The sequence below is a fragment of the Cydia amplana genome, chromosome 16 (genome assembly GCF_948474715.1).
Source record: "Cydia amplana chromosome 16, ilCydAmpl1.1, whole genome shotgun sequence".
Lineage (NCBI taxonomy): Eukaryota > Metazoa > Arthropoda > Insecta > Lepidoptera > Tortricidae > Cydia > Cydia amplana.
In genome coordinates, this window is record NC_086084.1 from 3264166 (window position 1) to 3284062 (window position 19897).

General features: G+C 43.6%; 1 protein-coding gene across 1 annotated transcript in view; it reads left to right on the forward strand.

Moving 5' to 3' along the window:
- The window catches only part of LOC134655421 (dnaJ homolog subfamily C member 13), a 65673-nt gene that overhangs the window by 22652 nt on the left and 23124 nt on the right, over window positions 1-19897 (forward strand). Inside the window, exons 13-28 of the mRNA XM_063510889.1 lie at window positions 542-644; window positions 1020-1196; window positions 3532-3729; window positions 5936-6144; window positions 6956-7115; window positions 7674-7774; window positions 8230-8404; window positions 9204-9406; window positions 13729-13849; window positions 14374-14538; window positions 15301-15452; window positions 15910-16111; window positions 16498-16683; window positions 17015-17150; window positions 17532-17722; window positions 18400-18591. Coding sequence (XP_063366959.1) covers window positions 542-644; window positions 1020-1196; window positions 3532-3729; window positions 5936-6144; window positions 6956-7115; window positions 7674-7774; window positions 8230-8404; window positions 9204-9406; window positions 13729-13849; window positions 14374-14538; window positions 15301-15452; window positions 15910-16111; window positions 16498-16683; window positions 17015-17150; window positions 17532-17722; window positions 18400-18591 — 2671 coding nt within the window. The remainder of the gene's footprint in view (window positions 1-541; window positions 645-1019; window positions 1197-3531; window positions 3730-5935; window positions 6145-6955; window positions 7116-7673; window positions 7775-8229; window positions 8405-9203; window positions 9407-13728; window positions 13850-14373; window positions 14539-15300; window positions 15453-15909; window positions 16112-16497; window positions 16684-17014; window positions 17151-17531; window positions 17723-18399; window positions 18592-19897) is intronic.

Genomic DNA, 19897 nt, shown 5'->3' on the forward strand with positions numbered 1-19897 from the left:
TCACGATGACGCGCCTCAAACGATAGGCGTAGTGTTGAAAGCGTTAATAAACGCGTTTCAATAATTAATACAATAGGGATGATGACACATGTTGAATTTTATAACAAAATCTAGTAAAATAGATAGCAAACGAGCAATTTATCACAATAATGTGGATATTAAAATAAAATAATGAAAAATTACAAAAATACAGGACCTGAAAGTTTCAAAGTTTAGATCGTGAATCGATTCCTTACATTTCATCCAAAAAATATTGTATAGCAACTATATACATAAACGCAATATTTCACCGACAAAAACGGAATTTTCTTGTTTTGTCCATACTACAAGATGGGCTCCCAGAGACCTTGACGTCACGTTCCTTTGCCGTTTTGTATAGGGCGTTTCGCGAGTGAAGTGCGACTGTCGGCCTTTGACTACAATCTCTGACTTTTGTGTTACTTTAATGCAATGGGTCCCATATAGACATTAGATCCTAAAACCAAACCCGATCGATTGATACCATAAATGAAAATTTGTCATCTAGCCTATTGTATCGCAGGTATGCTGGGGCCAGGTTGCACCACAGACATCTAGCGCGGCATCTGGTGGCGCTTTGGTTAGTGGACCACGCACCAGCGCATAATTTACTTAAACGAATCATGGTAAGTCTCTTTTTCTATATTAATCTTTAAGTTTAGTCGCCATTCTGTCATATCTGAGCGTCCAAGTTGCTCACAAATATCTGCATGAACAGTTTGAGATCTTCAAGTTTTCGTCAGAGGCATACGTGTGTGATTTTTGTCTTCTCGAATAAAGTTGGGAACCTGCATAAAAAGCAAAAAAGATCGCGATAAATTGAGAACCTCCTCTTGTTTAATTTGTTATGGCGTTATTCATAAACGGCTGCTAACTTAATCAGTTGATGATCGTCGTTTGTCCCTATCTCTCGTTATGCCATAGAGAGGGACAAACGACGATCATCAGCTGATTAATTTAGCTGACGTTTATGAATAACGCCGTTATTTTTTTTTTTTTAGCCCTCCGGACTTCTGGCTTTCCTCGAGTCAACAGAGGCGCCCCCCGCCGCGGTGTTAGAAGCGGACCGGATAAACGAGAGAGACAACTTGGAGCTAGCACAAGCTTCCGTGAAGTCGCGCGCGCCGCACTGGGAGGCGCTGGAGCGGCAGGTCAAATACGTCGAGAAACATCTGGAGGTGTGTATAAAGAGCTACACTGGCCACAGAATAACTAATAGTACTACGTACAGAAAATTCACTCCTTTACAAAAGTCAGATTTAGGTATAAAATTACACCTATATCGCCGCCTGCAAGCAAAATTGAAACTTATAACCGCGCACGAACCGTGAATCTCCTTTGCGCGCCGCAGTTTTATGACCGAGCTGTGAGTGTCGGCACGGGGTTATCACTCGACAAGTTTTTATACCTACCTATACCCACTGATTTATTGTTTTTAAGTAAAATATGTAGGAATTACAAACGTTGATTATGTAAACATACATTTTTTATCCGGAAATAGTATGTCTGATTCTCATGGAAGTAAGTTTCGAAGCCATTGTGTATTTTCAATTTTGCGCGAGCGCCACGTGACAGACTATCGAGCGGCAGCCCACTGCCATACGCCTGTCCGATGGGCGCGCCGGCCAAATGTACCTAAACTGCGGAGTGACACCCCCCTGACACTGGCTCCAACTCTACAGATACTCGAGAGGATTTAAATCCCCCTCAATCGGAGGAGGGTATCCCAATATGGGACCGGCAACAAATAATAGCAACGTATAGACAACAAATAATAGCAACAATGGAGATATAGAATTAGTATGTACTTTTAATGACATAATTCGTAATGACTAATGAAACAGTCGATAAAATTGTATAATCACAGAGAGAATAATATGTAGAATAGTATAATATTATAATCTTTTCTCAAACATGCAATGAAATGTCGTCGCTCCGGGCGTTATATCAGGCTTCGAAGTATCACGTTTAGGGCGGAGCAACTCCAGAGAACTGTAAAGGAATTTCATACGAAATTGAAGGCCTAGGCCGGGAAGTAATTTTTTTTTAAATTCTAATGTAAACATGGGGTCTATGTCCATGAACAGACTAAACAGCCGAAATATAGTTTGTCAAAGGACTGTCCCATTTCAAACATAGATAGAAAGAATCATACTAGCTTTGTCTTTCACTAGTATTAGCACCCAAAAGAAAAGGATAAGTATAGTTTTTTGTGTTCTTATTTACTGCCAATTTGGTTTGACCAGCTATATATATATTTTTTTATATTTTTGGTGAATGAATGGTTATCGGACCAAAATATCCGTGTTAACGCCCGTTATACACGAACGTACTGATATTAAGAATACAAATCTGTATGATTCAATGTGTTGATGAATAAATTTAAAATTTTGTCTATACGTAAGTCACCAGAGACCATAGACAATATTTAAAATCCTCTGCATTTATTTTATTTATAGAAATTGAGATTCTTATTATCAGATTGTGTATAATGACCCTAATAAGGTCTATTCGAACACTACACACGCGAAATACGGACGACTTCCGTAAAAAAAAAACAATTATGGCGGGATTGGAAGGAAAATTAAAAAACTTTTGTTGTGAAGTTGGATTTTTATTATAAAGATTATAAATTTGTTTTTTTGAGTGGTGTATTTTTTTATTTCATTGCATGTTTGAGAAAAGCACTATACATGCCTAGCCGTGAAAAGGTCTTGCCGGCTTCGTATCACTATCCGGCCTCCCTACGGTCGGCCGGCTATACCTACTCACCCGGCAAGCCCTTCTTTCCCGGCGTCTGCAGTAATGTACTATTAATAGAAAAAAACCGACTTCTCTAACTACTAGCCTAACCCACTTAACGGCGCTTATACTTTATTTGGTAATATGTACACATTTTATGGTAATCATAGTGGTTTATTTAGTTTAGGTTTCATAGTGGTTTTCCGGGTCAAGGTCCGGGTCCGGGTCCGAGTCCAGTCCGAGTCCGAGTATGGGTCCGAGTCCGGAGTCCGGGGCCCAGTCCAAGTGAAAATCGAAATTCAAAATCACAAAACGTACTATGCGTCGTTGAAGAGTTCTGTTCTGATCATCATCAGCAGTTTCACTTCATCAAAAGCCACAGTTTTTAATGTAAATGCTTGATTTTTTGATGAAAATATATAAAATTCTATACGTATGCCTTTAAGATTTGAGGAGTTCCCCCGATTCCTCGTTGATCCCATCATCAGAACTCGAGCTTGACAAAAATGTGGCTTAAAAACTTAACTTGCTTAACAAACATAACGAATAAAATGTATATTCACATGAAAATAATACCTACTAACAACACTATTAGCATGTAACGTTTTTCTGTAAGTGCCGGTATGTATATTTATTGTATGTATTATGAGTATGCGTATGTACCTATTATTCTTATAAAATAAACAAATATAAATATTGGCTGGGTGTGTTTACGGAGCAAACTTGGCTTGTCCGACTACAAAATGAACTCAAACCAACATTCCATTCCAGCACTACGCGCAGCTGGCCCTGCAGCACTGGGCGGCGCGCGCGGGCGGCCCGTCGCGGGCGGCGCGCGACGCGGCGCGCGAGCGGCCCGTGGTGCTGCGCCGGCGCAGGGAACGCCTCAAGTCCGGCGCCAACTGGCCGCTCTTCTACTACCAGTTCCATCGCGACCACGCGCTGCCCAACCTCATATGGAACCACACGGTACCCTACACCTCTCTTCCTCAGGAGAACAAATGTCATCATCATCATCATCATCCTGGCGTCAATCCCAGCTGTGCCCCCGCGCGGGGCGCGAGGACCCGGGGTCCGCCTTCCGACTCCTTCGTGTCCACTTTGCCCGATCTTCGGCGTCCCTGGTGGCGAGTCCGTTGGCACGCATGTCCTCCTTAACGACATCAAGCCATCGCTTCCTGGGCCGACCTTTTCTTCCCGTACCGGGAGGAGGCGGCATGGCCAGGCATTTGTTACCCACGTAACTTGCCGGTCTGCGCGAGACGTGGCCATACCAACGAAGGCGGCAGAACAAATGTAACCCGGGGGAAACCGAATGCACGCTCCGAGCGAGCGTGCGAGGGAGAACGCTCGACGTTGACGCCGACCCGTAAGGGTCCTCACACTGGCGTCTTTGGAGCGGCCCGTGGTGCTGCGCCGGCGCAGGGAGCGGCTCAAGTCCGGCGCCAACTGGCCGCTCTTCTACTACCAGTTCCATCGCGACCACGCGCTGCCCAACCTCATATGGAACCACACGGTATATTATTAAATTATACAACGGGACTTAATCGCGTATCTAAGTTTTAAGATTTACCTCCGACGTTTCGAGGACGGCGTTGTCCCCGTGGTCTCGGAGAAGACTGGCTTAAGTTGACATCAGCATCGTCTAACCGCGCGAGTTTTTCGAACTACCCGCACTTGGTCTTGTTTATCCGCTTGAACGTTTTGCGCACTAGGGATGTCACTCTGTCGACACACAACACTAACGATATTCGATTTATCGACTGTCGATTTTCTAATAATAATAATGTAATTTTAATAATGTGTAAAAATCGTGAAAGTTTAAATCAGTGTTACCACACGGTATAGTTTGTAGCTTTCTAATAGACCCCGAAGGCTAATCCTATTGTCTATTGTTAAGAGAAACCGCTCGTGCCACGTGCCACAACCACCTGCATAAAAAATCGGTACTTCGGTTACTGAGTGCCGGCGAGTCGAACGCTACAGAACCAGTCTAAAATGTGTCATCGAGATGCGTAACAAAGGCGTGTTATCGGAGAGCGCGCCTACACTGGTTTTTTGAGCGTTGGACTAGCCCGCGCTCAGGTGCCAAATAGAATAATTAGGACTTTTTTGCAGGTAAGTAGCACGTGCGGTTTTACTGAACAATAGATAATAGGATAAGCCTTCGGGGTCTACTAGAAAGCTACAAACATACCCTACACCAGCCGGGCCCGTCCCTCTTTTATTAACATAGAAAAAGATTCTGTCGCGCCAATCATGTACTCTACAGTAGCGACCTGTTATCCTCGGGAGTTGAGAGCGGACCGCCGCCAACTCGCGCAACAAATATAACCCGAGGGAAACGGAATGCACGCTCCGAGCGAGCCAGGCAGCACGTTCGACGCTGACGCCGACCCATAAGGGTCTCCCCATACTTATCGACGCGGATTCGGCGAAAGCCGATAGTAAACAGCATAAACAGGTAAGGTTCGGTTCGGCTCCGTTCGGCCGTCGACGGCCGACGCGGCGGCGTCTTTTTCGCTCTTATTGCGTGGACATAAAGTTTCATTTCTATTGGCATTGCCGATTCCGCGTCGATAAGTTTGGGGAGACCCTAAGGGTCCCCACACTGGCGTCTTTTGAGCGTCGGCGTCTATTCGGCGTCATGGAAAATAGTCGCTGCGCAGCGCCAACGTGCGTCGAACAACAACCGTTGAGTTGACTAGACGCCGACGCTCGGCCACTCTGACCACTTCGTGACGTAAAGTTAGTTAAAAATATGTTTTAACAATTTAAACAGGCAATCTGTCCCCCAACTAACGACTACTGGCTGGTGGCGCTGTAATCGCCAACGGAAAAAGCTCACTAGTGACGTTATTTCAACCGAAACAACACGCAAACTGTTATAAGCAGAATAGCTTTATGTATTAGATTCTCTCATTAAGTACCTACAATGTAATTTTAATTTTTAACAAGCAGAAACGGTCTGCGAACGATGCGATGGATGAGGTCTTGGTGGCTCAGATGGCAGAGCGCTGGAGTATCGATCCAGAGGCCGTGAGTTCAAGTCTCACCCAAGACAGTAATTTTTCCACTTTTAAATTTACCTACAATGTATCAAATAAATTCCTAGCTATCAAATTGTTCTAAAATAAATTCAAAACCAAGAACGACCCTTATTTCTTTATCACAGACTCGCGAAGAACTTCGGAACGCACTAGAAAACGAGCTCCGAGCGTTCACTTCGGACCGCGAAGTGTGTGGCGACACCCTAACCTCATGGAATCACGCAGAACTAGAAGTGCACTACCAGTGTCTACAGAATGAGGTCAAGATTGGCGATTACTACCTAAGGATACTACTGGAACAGAGAGACAATGATGACAGTCCCATACGGAAGTCGTAAGTGAATTAGATTATTTTACTTTCCCATAGTACCTTAGTTTACTAAAGAACGAACTCCAAGAATGTCTAAAGAACGAAGTCAGGATCGGCGACTACTGGACTTAAGTCAGCACCTGATTTTTAAGACCAAGTTCCTTCCGCTTCGTGAAGTGGTTAAGACGTATCATGAAGCCTGGCGAACGTCAGCTGCCGCTCCGTTGGTTGCTTGAATAGCCAGTCAAACTCGTAGAAAGTTCAAGAGCGTCTGCTAACGTGAGGTGCACGGAGCGGGCGCACGCACGCGGGTGTAGGTAAAATCTGAAATAAAGAATTTTTATTTATTAAAAAAAAAACACACGCGTCCGCGCCAGTTAACAACGCTCATACTATTTTTCGTTGACCCACTCACCCGCTCCGTGTAACCGCGCCAGCTGACGTACGCCCTTACAGTAAGTATTTGTTTCCTTACAGTGTTTGTAATGTGGGCCATTTTATTTAACGTTGTTTATGATATTTCTACTCAGAATCACGAGCTCTTTTGATCCTAATAGGAGAAAAAAGAGAGCCCAAAATTTCCACACATTTCTCGATCCTTCCATTCCGTGACCACCATGCAAAGTCTATGAAAAATGGTAACGGAATGGAAATAAAAACCTTGGGACACTTTTTCCTCCTATTAGGATAGAAAGAGCTCGTGATCCTGAGTAGAAATAACATAGAAATTCACAAATTAAAAGAAAAAGTGTAGAGGACAACTTTCAATAAAATGGCCCATGTACCTAACGAAAACGGGTTTATACAGCGCACTAATAGTAAATTCTCCTTTTAGCTACGAATTCTTCAACGACTTATACCACCGGTTCCTGTCAACGCCGAAGGTCGAGATGAAATGCATGTGCCTCCAAGCTATGAGCATCGTCTACGGCCGGTATTTTGAAGATATCGGACCATTCGCTGACACCAAATATATAGTACAGATGCTGGATAGGGTGAGAAAACTTCGGAATATTTTAACAGTTTTGGTTAATTCACGGTTAGTTTCACTAGACTTATATCGACCGGGATATGAAGCGTGATTACCTTTTGTATTGTTTTCGAGCTACCGATATTTCAACGCAGTTACATGCATCTTGTTCACGGGCAACAAACCCCCGAAGTCTCCGAATCTATGAACAAGATGCAAGATGCATGTAACTGCGTCGAAATATCGGTAGCTCGAAAACAATAGAAAAGGTAATCACGGTCCATATCCCGGTCGATATAAGTCTTCGGAATATTTTGCTTTTAGAACCTATGGTTTAGCAATAAAATGGAAGTGTTTGCTCAAGCGTAGTTAGTCGTCCTGGGCATATAGCGCAAATCGTTAGCCACTGTGCCCAAAGCGTAGTATAATCAATTGAATTTAAAATATTATAGATCTTATGTAAAACTGCCGTTATTAACCAAAAGTGTACTTACTGCTGACCGCTGATACTGATTACTGATGACCAGAAGATACCACACATTCTCTTTTTCTATTAAATTTTTAATGTTTTTCCTTTTTCCAGACATGTGATAGAATGGAAAGAGACAGACTGGTTCAATTCTTATCAAAACTGATTTTACATAGAAGAAATGTTAGTGAGATTTTAGAATGGAATGGTATAAGGTAAGATTTTTCAAACATTCTAATAATGACGATGTTCCGACAAGTAAAAATTACTTAGCGCCAGAGACATCAAGGGCCGATTATTTATAGGGTCTGAATAACGGAAATTTGTCAGATAGAATCAAATCTGTGTGTTATGACCTGATGACTGATTGCATTTCATATGTTTATCTGACGATCCTAATACGTTTTATTTACTGGAACTATGAAAAAAGAAGCCACCTCTGTTTACAAAATGTAGCTATCTATTGTGACCGGAATCTAATACCTACTGACATGACGTAAATTTATTAATTTCCGCTACCTAAAGGTTGTCTGGAAGAGATCGCTTTTTAGCGATAAGACCGCCTGTTGTTTAACCTCTTCTTCCTGTATTATTTGTATTGTTTTCTGTAATGAGGTGTGCAATAAAGAGTATTTGTATTGTATTGTGACCGGAATCTGTTCTTTTTCAGAATATTAGTAGACCTAATGACATTAGCGCATTTACACACAACTCGAGCCACGGTACCGGCGCAGAGCAACGTAATAGAGGGGCCGGCGCGGGCCGAGGGCGGCGACCGCGAGTGGTACTACAACATAGAGCAGGGAGGCAAGGTTGAGAGAAAGGGACCCATCAGCTTCCAGCAGGTATGTAACATTTACCAGGCGTGGCTCACTCCGCGATTACGTCTCGTCGCTACAAGTGCATGCGGCCCACACCAATTTTGGTGTCTAGCCATAGTAGTTGCCGCGCACCGCTACGGAGCGGCAGCCTTCTCGCGCTAGCGCCACCTAGCGATCACATCTGTCGTAATAGACGCGTTTTGTTAGAGAGTGAATCTTCTGTACTAGTATAGTACTGTATAGTACTAGACTATTATTTATTCTGTGCATTTACACATTAACCTTATCTTGTAGCAGTATTATTTACAATCGTGTAATTATTAGATCAGACTTCTCTTTTTACTAGCAACCCGTCCCGGCTTCGCACGGGTTACAGAGAAGTTTTCTATGAAAACCTTAACAAATTATACACCTAAACCGTCCTCAAGAATCACTCTATTGGTGGGTGAAAACCGCATGAAAATCCATCCAGTAGTTTCTGAGTTTATCACAAACATACAGACACAGACGCAGCGGGGGACTTTGTTTTATAATAATAATTATTATTATTATAGCCTTTTTTATTCCTTAAAAATTTACATTTAGTTACACATAATATACATAATTTTACAGTTTAAAGTAGTACATTTCATCATAAGTAGAATCGTTATTTCTAAAATAGTTTAGTTACAAATATGCTTAATGTGAATATTTTTTTTTTTATACAACAATAGTTACTTAATCAATTTTACAAAAAGAATAGATTTGATTAATAATTGACAAAATTTATAATTAAATAGTTTTATAATATGTAGTGATAATTAACATTATGTCTTGTTCTCAGCTCAAGGACCTGTACAAGAGCGGTGAAATCAACAACAAGACGAAATGCTGGGCGCACAGCATGGAGGGTTGGCGCTGCATCGGCGCCGTCCCTCAACTCAAATGGACGCTCGCGGCCCGAGGGACCGCGGTCATGGACGAGAGTGCTTTGGCATCTACTGTGCTGGATCTGTTGATAGCTGCGGCCCAGTACTACCCCAGCAGGTTGGTTATCTAAAGCCAAAAGTAGAAAAAACAAAAATATGCCCATATTGTGTTTTTAAAGCGGAACAGTAGGGAAAATCCGAACCTATAGAAGATTCAGGAGAAATTACTTAGTAACTAGAATTGGCGCTGTAAAGGTGTTCCTCAACTCAAATGGACGCTCGCGGCCCGAGGGACCGCGGTCATGGACGAGAGTGCTTTAGCATCTACTGTGCTGGATCTGCTGATAGCTGCGGCCCAGTACTACCCCAGCAGGTTAGTTATCTAAAGCCTAGTTACAGGCACTGACACGAAAAAACCAAAAATAGATATATTGTGTTTTTAAAGCGGAACAGTAGGGGAACACCGAGCCTATAGAAGATTCAGGAAAAATTGGTTAGTAACTAGAATTGGCGCTGTAAAAGTGTAGTTCCTCAGCTCAAATGGACGCTGACGGCCCGAGGGACCGCGGTCATGGAAGAGAGTGCTTTAGCATCTACTGTGCTGGATCTGCTGATAGCTGCGGCCCAGTACTACCCCAGCAGGTTAGTTATCTAAAGCCAAAAGTAGAAAAAACAAAAATATGCCCATATTGTGTTTTTAAAGCGGAATAGTAGGGAAAATCCGAACCTGTAGAAGATTCAGGAAAAATTGCTTAGTTACTAGAATTGGCGCTGTAAAGGTGTTCCTCAACTCAAATGGACGCTGGTGGCCCGAGGAACCGCGGTCATGGACGAGAGTGCCTTAGCATCTACTGTGTTGGATCTGTTGATAGCTGCGGCCCAGTACTACCCCAGCAGGTTAGTTATCTAAAGCCAAAAGTAGAAAAAACAAAAATATGCCCATATTGTGTTTTTAAAGCGGAACAGTAGGGAAAATCCGAACCTGTAGAAGATTCAGGAAAAATTGCTTAGTTACTAGAATTGGCGCTGTAAAGGTGTTCCTAAACTCAAATGGACGCTCGCGGCCCGAGGGACCGCGGTCATGGACGAGAGTGCTTTAGCATCTACTGTGCTGGATCTGTTGATAGCTGCGGCCCAGTACTACCCCAGCAGGTTAGTTATCTAAAGCCAAAAGTAGAAAAAACAAAAATATGCCCATATTGTGTTTTTAAAGCGGAACAGTAGGGAAAATCCGAACCTATAGAAGATTCAGGAGAAATTACTTAGTAACTAGAATTGGCGCTGTAAAGGTGTTCCTCAACTCAAATGGACGCTCGCGGCCCGAGGAACCGCGGACATGGACGAGAGTGCTTTAGCATCTACTGTGCTGGATCTGCTGATAGCTGCGGCCCAGTACTACCCCAGCAGGTTAGTTATCTAAAGCCAAAAGTAGAAAAAACAAAAATATGCCCATATTGTGTTTTTAAAGCGGAACAGTAGGGAAAATCCGAACCTATAGAAGATTCAGGAGAAATTACTTAGTAACTAGAATTGGCGCTGTAAAGGTGTTCCTCAACTCAAATGGACGCTCGCGGCCCGAGGGACCGCGGTCATGGACGAGAGTGCTTTAGCATCTACTGTGCTGGATCTGCTGATAGCTGCGGCCCAGTACTACCCCAGCAGGTTAGTTATCTAAAGCCTAGTTACAGGCACTGACACGAAAAAACCAAAAATAGATATATTGTGTTTTTAAAGCGGAACAGTAGGGGAACACCGAGCCTATAGAAGATTCAGGAAAAATTGGTTAGTAACTAGAATTGGCGCTGTAAAAGTGTAGTTCCTCAGCTCAAATGGACGCTGACGGCCCGAGGGACCGCGGTCATGGAAGAGAGTGCTTTAGCATCTACTGTGCTGGATCTGCTGATAGCTGCGGCCCAGTACTACCCCAGCAGGTTAGTTATCTAAAGCCAAAAGTAGAAAAAACAAAAATATGCCCATATTGTGTTTTTAAAGCGGAATAGTAGGGAAAATCCGAACCTGTAGAAGATTCAGGAAAAATTGCTTAGTTACTAGAATTGGCGCTGTAAAGGTGTTCCTCAACTCAAATGGACGCTGGTGGCCCGAGGAACCGCGGTCATGGACGAGAGTGCCTTAGCATCTACTGTGTTGGATCTGTTGATAGCTGCGGCCCAGTACTACCCCAGCAGGTTAGTTATCTAAAGCCAAAAGTAGAAAAAACAAAAATATGCCCATATTGTGTTTTTAAAGCGGAACAGTAGGGAAAATCCGAACCTGTAGAAGATTCAGGAAAAATTGCTTAGTTACTAGAATTGGCGCTGTAAAGGTGTTCCTAAACTCAAATGGACGCTCGCGGCCCGAGGGACCGCGGTCATGGACGAGAGTGCTTTAGCATCTACTGTGCTGGATCTGTTGATAGCTGCGGCCCAGTACTACCCCAGCAGGTTAGTTATCTAAAGCCAAAAGTAGAAAAAACAAAAATATGCCCATATTGTGTTTTTAAAGCGGAACAGTAGGGAAAATCCGAACCTATAGAAGATTCAGGAGAAATTACTTAGTAACTAGAATTGGCGCTGTAAAGGTGTTCCTCAACTCAAATGGACGCTCGCGGCCCGAGGAACCGCGGACATGGACGAGAGTGCTTTAGCATCTACTGTGCTGGATCTGCTGATAGCTGCGGCCCAGTACTACCCCAGCAGGTTAGTTATCTAAAGCCAAAAGTAGAAAAAACAAAAATATGCCCATATTGTGTTTTTAAAGCGGAACAGTAGGGAAAATCCGAACCTATAGAAGATTCAGGAGAAATTACTTAGTAACTAGAATTGGCGCTGTAAAGGTGTTCCTCAACTCAAATGGACGCTCGCGGCCCGAGGAACCGCGGACATGGACGAGAGTGCTTTAGCATCTACTGTGCTGGATCTGCTGATAGCTGCGGCCCAGTACTACCCCAGCAGGTTAGTTATCTAAACCAAAAGTAGAAAAAACAAAAATATGCCCATATTGTGTTTTTAAAGCGGAATAGTAGAGGAAATCCGAGCCTATAGAAGATTCAGGAGAAATTACTTAGTAACTGGAATTGGCGCTGTAAAGGTGTTCCTAAACTCAAATGGACGCTGACGGCCCGAGGGACCGCGGTCATGGAAGAGAGTGCTTTAGCATCTACTGTGCTGGATCTGTTGATAGCTGCGGCCCAGTACTACCCCAGCAGGTTAGTTATCTAAAGCCAAAAGTAGAAAAAACAAAAATATGCCCATATTGTGTTTTTAAAGCGGAACAGTAGGGAAAATCCGAACCTGTAGAAGATTCAGGAAAAATTACTTAGTTACTAGAATTGGCGCTGTAAAGGTGTTCCTCAACTCAAATGGACGCTGACGGCCCGAGGGACCGCGGTCATGGACGAGAGTGCTTTAGCATCTACTGTGCTGGATCTGCTGATTGCTGCGGCCCAGTACTACCCCAGCAGGTAAGTTATCTAAAGCCAAAAGTAGAAAAAACAAAAATATGCCCATATTGTGTTTTTAAAGCGGAATAGTAGAGGAAATCCGAGCCTATAGAAGATTCAGGAGAAATTACTTAGTAACTAGAATTGGCGCTGTAAAGGTGTTCCTCAACTCAAATGGACGCTCGCGGCCCGAGGAACCGCGGTCATGGACGAGAGTGCTTTAGCATCTACTGTGCTGGATCTGTTGATAGCTGCGGCCCAGTACTACCCCAGCAGGTTAGTTATCTAAAGCATAGAGAAAAAAATACATAGAGTGTTCACTCCATACATCAGTTTTAGTACCAAAAAGACTATTAGCATCTAGCATCGAGTAGCGGAACTATCAGTACTGCTACTTGACAATAGATGTAGCACCGACCGGAAAGTCTTATGCTGTTGAGATAAGACTTTCCGGTCGGTGCTACATCTATTGTCAAGTAGCAGTACTGATAGTTCCGCTACTCGATGCTAGATGTAGACACTGAAATTAATAGCCTGAACTGATGTATGGAGTGAGCACTCTTGTCTTACTATATTTCTCTATGTCTAAAGCCTAGTTACAGGCACTGACACGAAAATACGAAAGATTGTGTTTATATTTTAAAATTTGAATGAAACAACAAGTTCCATATTACAAATATCTTACAGACTAACATACTATGTGTTTTTTATAAACTTAACACTAAAAAAACACTATTTATGCGACAAAACGGCGCATAAAACGTGTTATGTTTTAAAGCGGGGGGAAATCCGAACCTATAGAAGATGCAGGAAAAGTGACTTAGTACCTAACTAGTGTTGGCGCTATAATCGTACGGTAGATGTCGCTAGGCGCCTTCATAATGCGTTAAGTTAAAGGATAGTTTGGAACAGTTCTGCGTGATCGAAAACATTTTTTAAAGGTACCTACATCAGATGACACAGTAATGAAACAGTTTTCATAGTGATTGTATGTTTTGCAGAGACGAAGAGGACGCTGTAATACGGCCTTTGCCAAAAGTGAAGAGAATGTTGTCAGAACCGGCCTGCCTGGCGCATGTCGTTCAACTATTACTTACCTTTGACCCTGTGCTTGTTGAGAAGGTAAGAATAAAAAAAATATTAACCGTCGAATAAAAAAAATCCGGTCAAGTGCGAGTCGGACTCGCGTTCCAAGGGTTCCGTACATTACCCTTCTTTGAACAATGTATTTTTTATGTGAATGACATGTCTTTAAAATACCCGTAGGGGTTGGATCAAAAACTAAGTAATTAAGTTCGACTCACGCTTGACTGCACATTTTTAATAGGTTTTCCTGTCATCTATACTATCTATAGGTAAAAAACTACTAAACTAAAAAAAATTAGACCAAGTAGTTTCGGAGATAAGGGGGGGGGGGGGGGGGGGATGGTCGGACAGACAGACAGACGCACGAGTGATCCTAATTTCTTGTTTATCCACTAGCCGCCCAAAGGCAGGCCTCCCGTCCCGTTCAGTTGCATTTTGAATCTTTATTTTGATCAATGAAAATTGCATTTTGTCTTGGCAAGTTTTCGTTTGTAAATTAGAGTCAAAAGTCTCGAAAAATATCCTTCAAAAAATATTTTTTGCCATTGTTTTTTTTGTAGGTGGCAACACTGCTTTACGAAGTGATGCAGGACAACCCTGAGATCTCCAAACTGTACCTGACAGGCGTGTTCTACTTCATGCTGTTGTACACGGGCTCGAACCTGCTACCCATCGCGAGGTTCCTGCGACTGACCCATATGAAACAGGCGTTCAGAGCCGACCAGGTAGGATACCTTAAAAAAACCGGCCAAGTGCGAGTCGGACTCGCGCACGGAGGGTTCCGCACCATCAACAAAAAATAGAGCAAAAAAATCGTGTTTGTTGTATGGGAACCCCCCTTAAATATTTATTTTATTTTATTTTTAGTATTTGTTGTTATAGCGGCAACAGAGATACATCATTTGTGAAAATTTCAACTGTCTAGCTATCGCGGTTCATGAGATACAGCCTGGTGACAGACGGACGGACGGACAGCGAAGTCTTAGTAATAGGGTCCCGTTTTTTACCCTTTGGGTACGGAACCCTAAAAATCACTAGGTTTAAAGCTTTAAACCTAGCACTCAAGATCAGCGTTATAGTGCTGCAATATCAGGGATCATAGATCCCAAGTTTGAGTGATTTCTTTGATAACCGCATTTACAATAATATTATCTAAGCTTAGAATAAATTTAAAAGTGGAAAAAATACTGTCTTGGGTGAGACTTGAACTCACGCGTCACGGCATCTGGATCGATACTCCAGCGCTTTGCTATCTGAGCCACCAAGACCTCATCCATAGCCAGCAAATCTTTCCACCATATGGGTCATGGGGACCCGAGCGACATCTACCGTAAGAGCTTTACACTTAAACGGCTACCAGACGTTTCGCAGACGTTTCTGCTTATTAAAAATTAAAATATTATCTATGGTTTGTGATTCGATATTTCACGGTTTTTGACGTGGTTCACGTTCTCCTTACAGTTAATCAAAAAGTACTTTGTTCGCAGACTACATCAGACATAATGCAACGCTCGATCCTCGGTCAACTGCTGCCTGAAGCCATGGTCTGTTACCTGGAGAATCACGGCGCGGAGAAGTTTGCGCAGATCTTCCTTGGTGAATGGGACACGCCTGAAGCCATATGGAACTCTGAAATGAGGTACAGTACAAATGCAGTCAAACTTTCTAGTGTAATGCACCATTTTCACTGATCCATGTGGGTAGTTTTTAAGATGCGTTTATTGCGCGGGCTCTCGAAATTCTCATACCGTGGTTTTACTGTATGAAGCGATCTTGACACCGAATGCAGTTGCCGCAGTGCGAGCGGGATAACGCAATTGCCGCTATTGCGTTATCCCGCTCACTAGCGCTGTCACACTCGCACCTGAGTCACAATTTCATAAGAAGTCAGAAATTGGGACAATCCTGGTCACGGCACCAAATTAGAACAGCCTTACTTTATAATTTTCACTAGACACGCCTGATGACTTCAGTTTTACACTAAAACGGTCAATGCACGATATATCAGATTGATTGGTATACTTTCCGGATGCACCTCATCTGACAACTATGTCAAAACCCGTATTTTGAGAATAATACTCACTTTTTGTTTACAGACGAATGTTAATAATGAAAGTATCAGCACACATCGGCGAGTTCACACCCCGCCTCCACGCACACATCGCCGCTCGCTACCCATACTTAGCAATACCCGCTGTGTGCTACCCACAACTACAACACGAGCTATTCTGCAACATGTTCTATCTGCGCCATCTGTGTGACACACACAAGTTCCCTGACTGGCCGATTCCAGAACCGGTGAGTCATAACTAGTCATAAGACACATTTATGGTTTAAATAACACTTTAAACTCTCGCGGTTTGTACACATATTTGTTTAGTGATTTGAACGGGTCTTAAGATCGATTTTCCTAGGATAGCGGTGCCGTCATATAGCGGCCGTCTCCATACTAAATAATACGGCTAAATATGGATGTCGTAGTATTTGTATGGAGACGGCCGCTATATGACGGCAATCGCTATCCTAGGAAACCAGAGCATCACGCGATATTTTTTTGTCCATTATTTTTACCTCACCGTTCCTGTGACTGACGTCCCAGAAAAATTACAACAAAATATGTAGTTTGTCGTTAAACTATTATAACAAAAAGTTTGCTCACAATATTGTTATATTGTTTTTCTCAGGTTCAACTTCTAAAAGACGTATTAGAAGCATGGCGGCGCGAAGTCGAAAAGAAACCCCCTTCTATGACGGCTAGCGAAGCTTACGCAGCCCTAGGTCTGACCGGACAACACGACGAAGCTGCTGTGCGCAAGGCGTACTACCGGCTCGCGCAGCAGTACCATCCGGATAAAAATCCGGAGGGCCGGGTCAGTTTGGATATTTCAACCAGCCACCATAAAAGTCCAAAATAGAGAACTTATATTCGACTTTTCACTAGTTTTAACCATTACTGTCATAGATAACAATGAGGAATTGTTCTTGTCTTAAAGTTGATTCTGAATTTGTCTATGTCTATAAAAACAATCAGAAATCATAAACGAACTTAACCTAATTCGTGAGAGTTAAATTTTAATAGGTACTTGATACCTGAATTTCTTGGGTAACATTTCGAGGCAGCAATCGATCATATGATGAGATTGTGGTCAAATGCTTACCTATTTCTAATAAAAAGAAAAAATATTGAATTTTGTATTTTAGGACCGCTTCGAGGCAGTGAACCAAGCTTATGAATTCCTATGCAGCCGCAACGTGTGGACTGGCGACGGGCCGAACGCAAACAACATCGTGCTCATATTGCGCACGCAAACTATACTTTTCCAGCGATATTCGGACGGTAAGCTTCTATTATTTTTTTACTTTTCTGTGGCGATAAAAACAAAACCAATGTAACTCTGTTTCATAAATAAAATAAAGTAAAATAAGTCTTCCGACAAGGTTGTTCAGGGTATAAGCAAAGGAATGGAATCGCTCCCAATGTCTGTATTACTACAATAATGATATTCAAGGCAAGAACGAATAGGTTATTTCTGAATCGGAACCAATGAGCTTAATTTTAGGCCGTTTCGTCACTTATCATCATATGAGACTTAGGTTAACGACTAAAGTCTGCAAAAAAAAACAAGATATCCTGGTCACGGCACCAAATTGTGACTACACTTTTTGAAATAAAAGTTAGAACATTATTCTACAAAATATCGTCTTGTTTTGTCCCCAGTACTGGCTCCATACAAATACGCCGGCTACCCTCAGCTGCTTCGAACAGCGCGTCTCGAAGCCGAAGCGGAGCAACTGTTCGCCGAAAAAGATTCTTCTGGATTGTTGCCAGCGGCGTGCGAGTTGGCTCACGCCACCGTTAAGTGTTCCGCTCTTAATGCCGAGGAGTTAAGGAGAGAGGGTGGTTTACAGGTAAGAAAGTCATAGGTTTACAATAAAAAAACGAACGATTTGCACCGATTCGCGATGAAAAGTTTTTTTTTTTTTTAAACTGGCTCGTACTCAATAAAATTTATAACCATTTTAGTCTCTAGTCGTGTCCCAAATTCTTCGGGTTCCTCCCAAGCATCTTGTACACGATTAGAAATAGTAAAATAGGCCACGCCTACGTGTGCGGCGCATCATCGTGAACCTTCTCGGAATGCACGAAGATTGATATTGGGCTTCAGCCGCGTGCGTCAGTTGACGTCTTTTGGCGGTCAAAGGAGTAAAGATAAATATGTTTTTGGCAAAAATTTCATTTTTGGTACAAGCTTTTATCGCTGACTGTACTTTTCTTACGACAGACAACTAATACTCATCGAGACAATTCTAAAAATCCCTAACACAATTAGGTTGCGTTGTTTCATCACAGAGTTCCTATGGCCACCTCCTGTCTCCATCATCAGATCAGCTCGATGGTACCATAATATTGCATTGTCACCCAACTTACATGTGTATGCAAAATTTCAGCTCAATCGGAAACCGGGAAGTGGATCAAATTTAACTTGCAAGATTTGATTACAGACAGACAACGGGACAGGTGAAACTAAATAAAAGCTTTTAATAATAGAAATGATTTATTTAAAACTGTGACATCTTGTCATCAGGTCCTCCACGAAGCCTTAACCCGCTGCGTGCCCGTCCTCTCCACATCGACGAAGCCGGGCGACGTGGCGGCCGCAGTCTGCGCGCACGCGGCCCGTTGCTTCGCCGTCGCTGCGCAGTTCCCCGCCTGCCGAGACTTGTGCGCCACGCTGCCGGCGCTTAGCGGGGACGTCGTACCGCTGCTGAGGAGACCGGTAAGCATACAGATGACTGTTTACATTAGGTTAGCTAGGCTAACCCGCTGCGTGCCCGTCCTCTCCACATCAACAAAGCCGGGCGACGTGGCGGCCGCAGTCTGCGCGCACGCGGCCCGTTGCTTCGCCGTCGCCGCGCAGTTCCCCGCCTGCCGAGACTTGTGCGCCACGCTGCCGGCGCTGAGCGGGGACGTCGTACCGCTGCTGAGGAGACCGGTAAGCATACAGATGACTGTTTACATTAGGTTAGCTAGGCTAACCCGCTGCGTGCCCGTCCTCTCCACATCAACAAAGCCGGGCGACGTGGCGGCCGCAGTCTGCGCGCACGCGGCCCGTTGCTTCGCCGTCGCTGCGCAGTTCCCCGCCTGCCGAGACTTGTGCGCCACGCTGCCGGCGCTTAGCGGGGACGTCGTACCGCTGCTGAGGAGACCGGTAAGCATACAGATGACTGTTTACATTAGGTTAGCTAGGCTAACCCGCTGCGTGCCCGTCCTCTCCACATCAACAAAGCCGGGCGACGTGGCGGCCGCAGTCTGCGCGCACGCGGCCCGTTGCTTCGCCGTCGCCGCGCAGTTCCCCGCCTGCCGAGACTTGTGCGCCACGCTGCCGGCGCTGAGCGGGGACGTCGTACCGCTGCTGAGGAGACCGGTAACCATACAGATGACTACATGATGATGATGATGATGATGTTTACATTAGGTTAGCTAGGCGCTAACTCGCTGCGTACCCGATTCCTTCCTTCTACGAATCCGGGAGATGTGAAAGCCGCAGTGTGCCACGTTGACATCGAGTTGCTGCTGTCTCCGTAGCTGGTAACACAGACACAGACCAAATCAGTGTGTACGCAGTGTGTGTGTGTGTGTGACATCGAGTTACTGCTGTCTCCGCAGAAGGTAACACAGACACATATTTTAACTGTGTTTTAATGACTTGAATGACTGTGATGAATGACGCTAAAATGACAGCTCGTTTACCCAGTCAACTTACAAATCTGTCTGGTTTTATTTATTATTTATTTATTTAAACTTTATTGCACAGTAAAAAATGTACAAAAGGCGAACTTAATGCCTGAAGGCATTCTCTACCAGTTAACCCTCGGGCCAAACAGAGAGCAAGCAGTAATAGGTGCAAGAAAAATTTAAAGTACGAACAGTTTAATATTAAACACAATTGACTGACATTGGTTTTGTATTGACGTGATAGTTGGATTCGGCAGAAAGGGTAGTAATTGGTCAAAATATGAAAAATATTAATGAACATACTTTGTTTTTTCGTTCTCTAGTATATTACGGTACATTCATTTGGG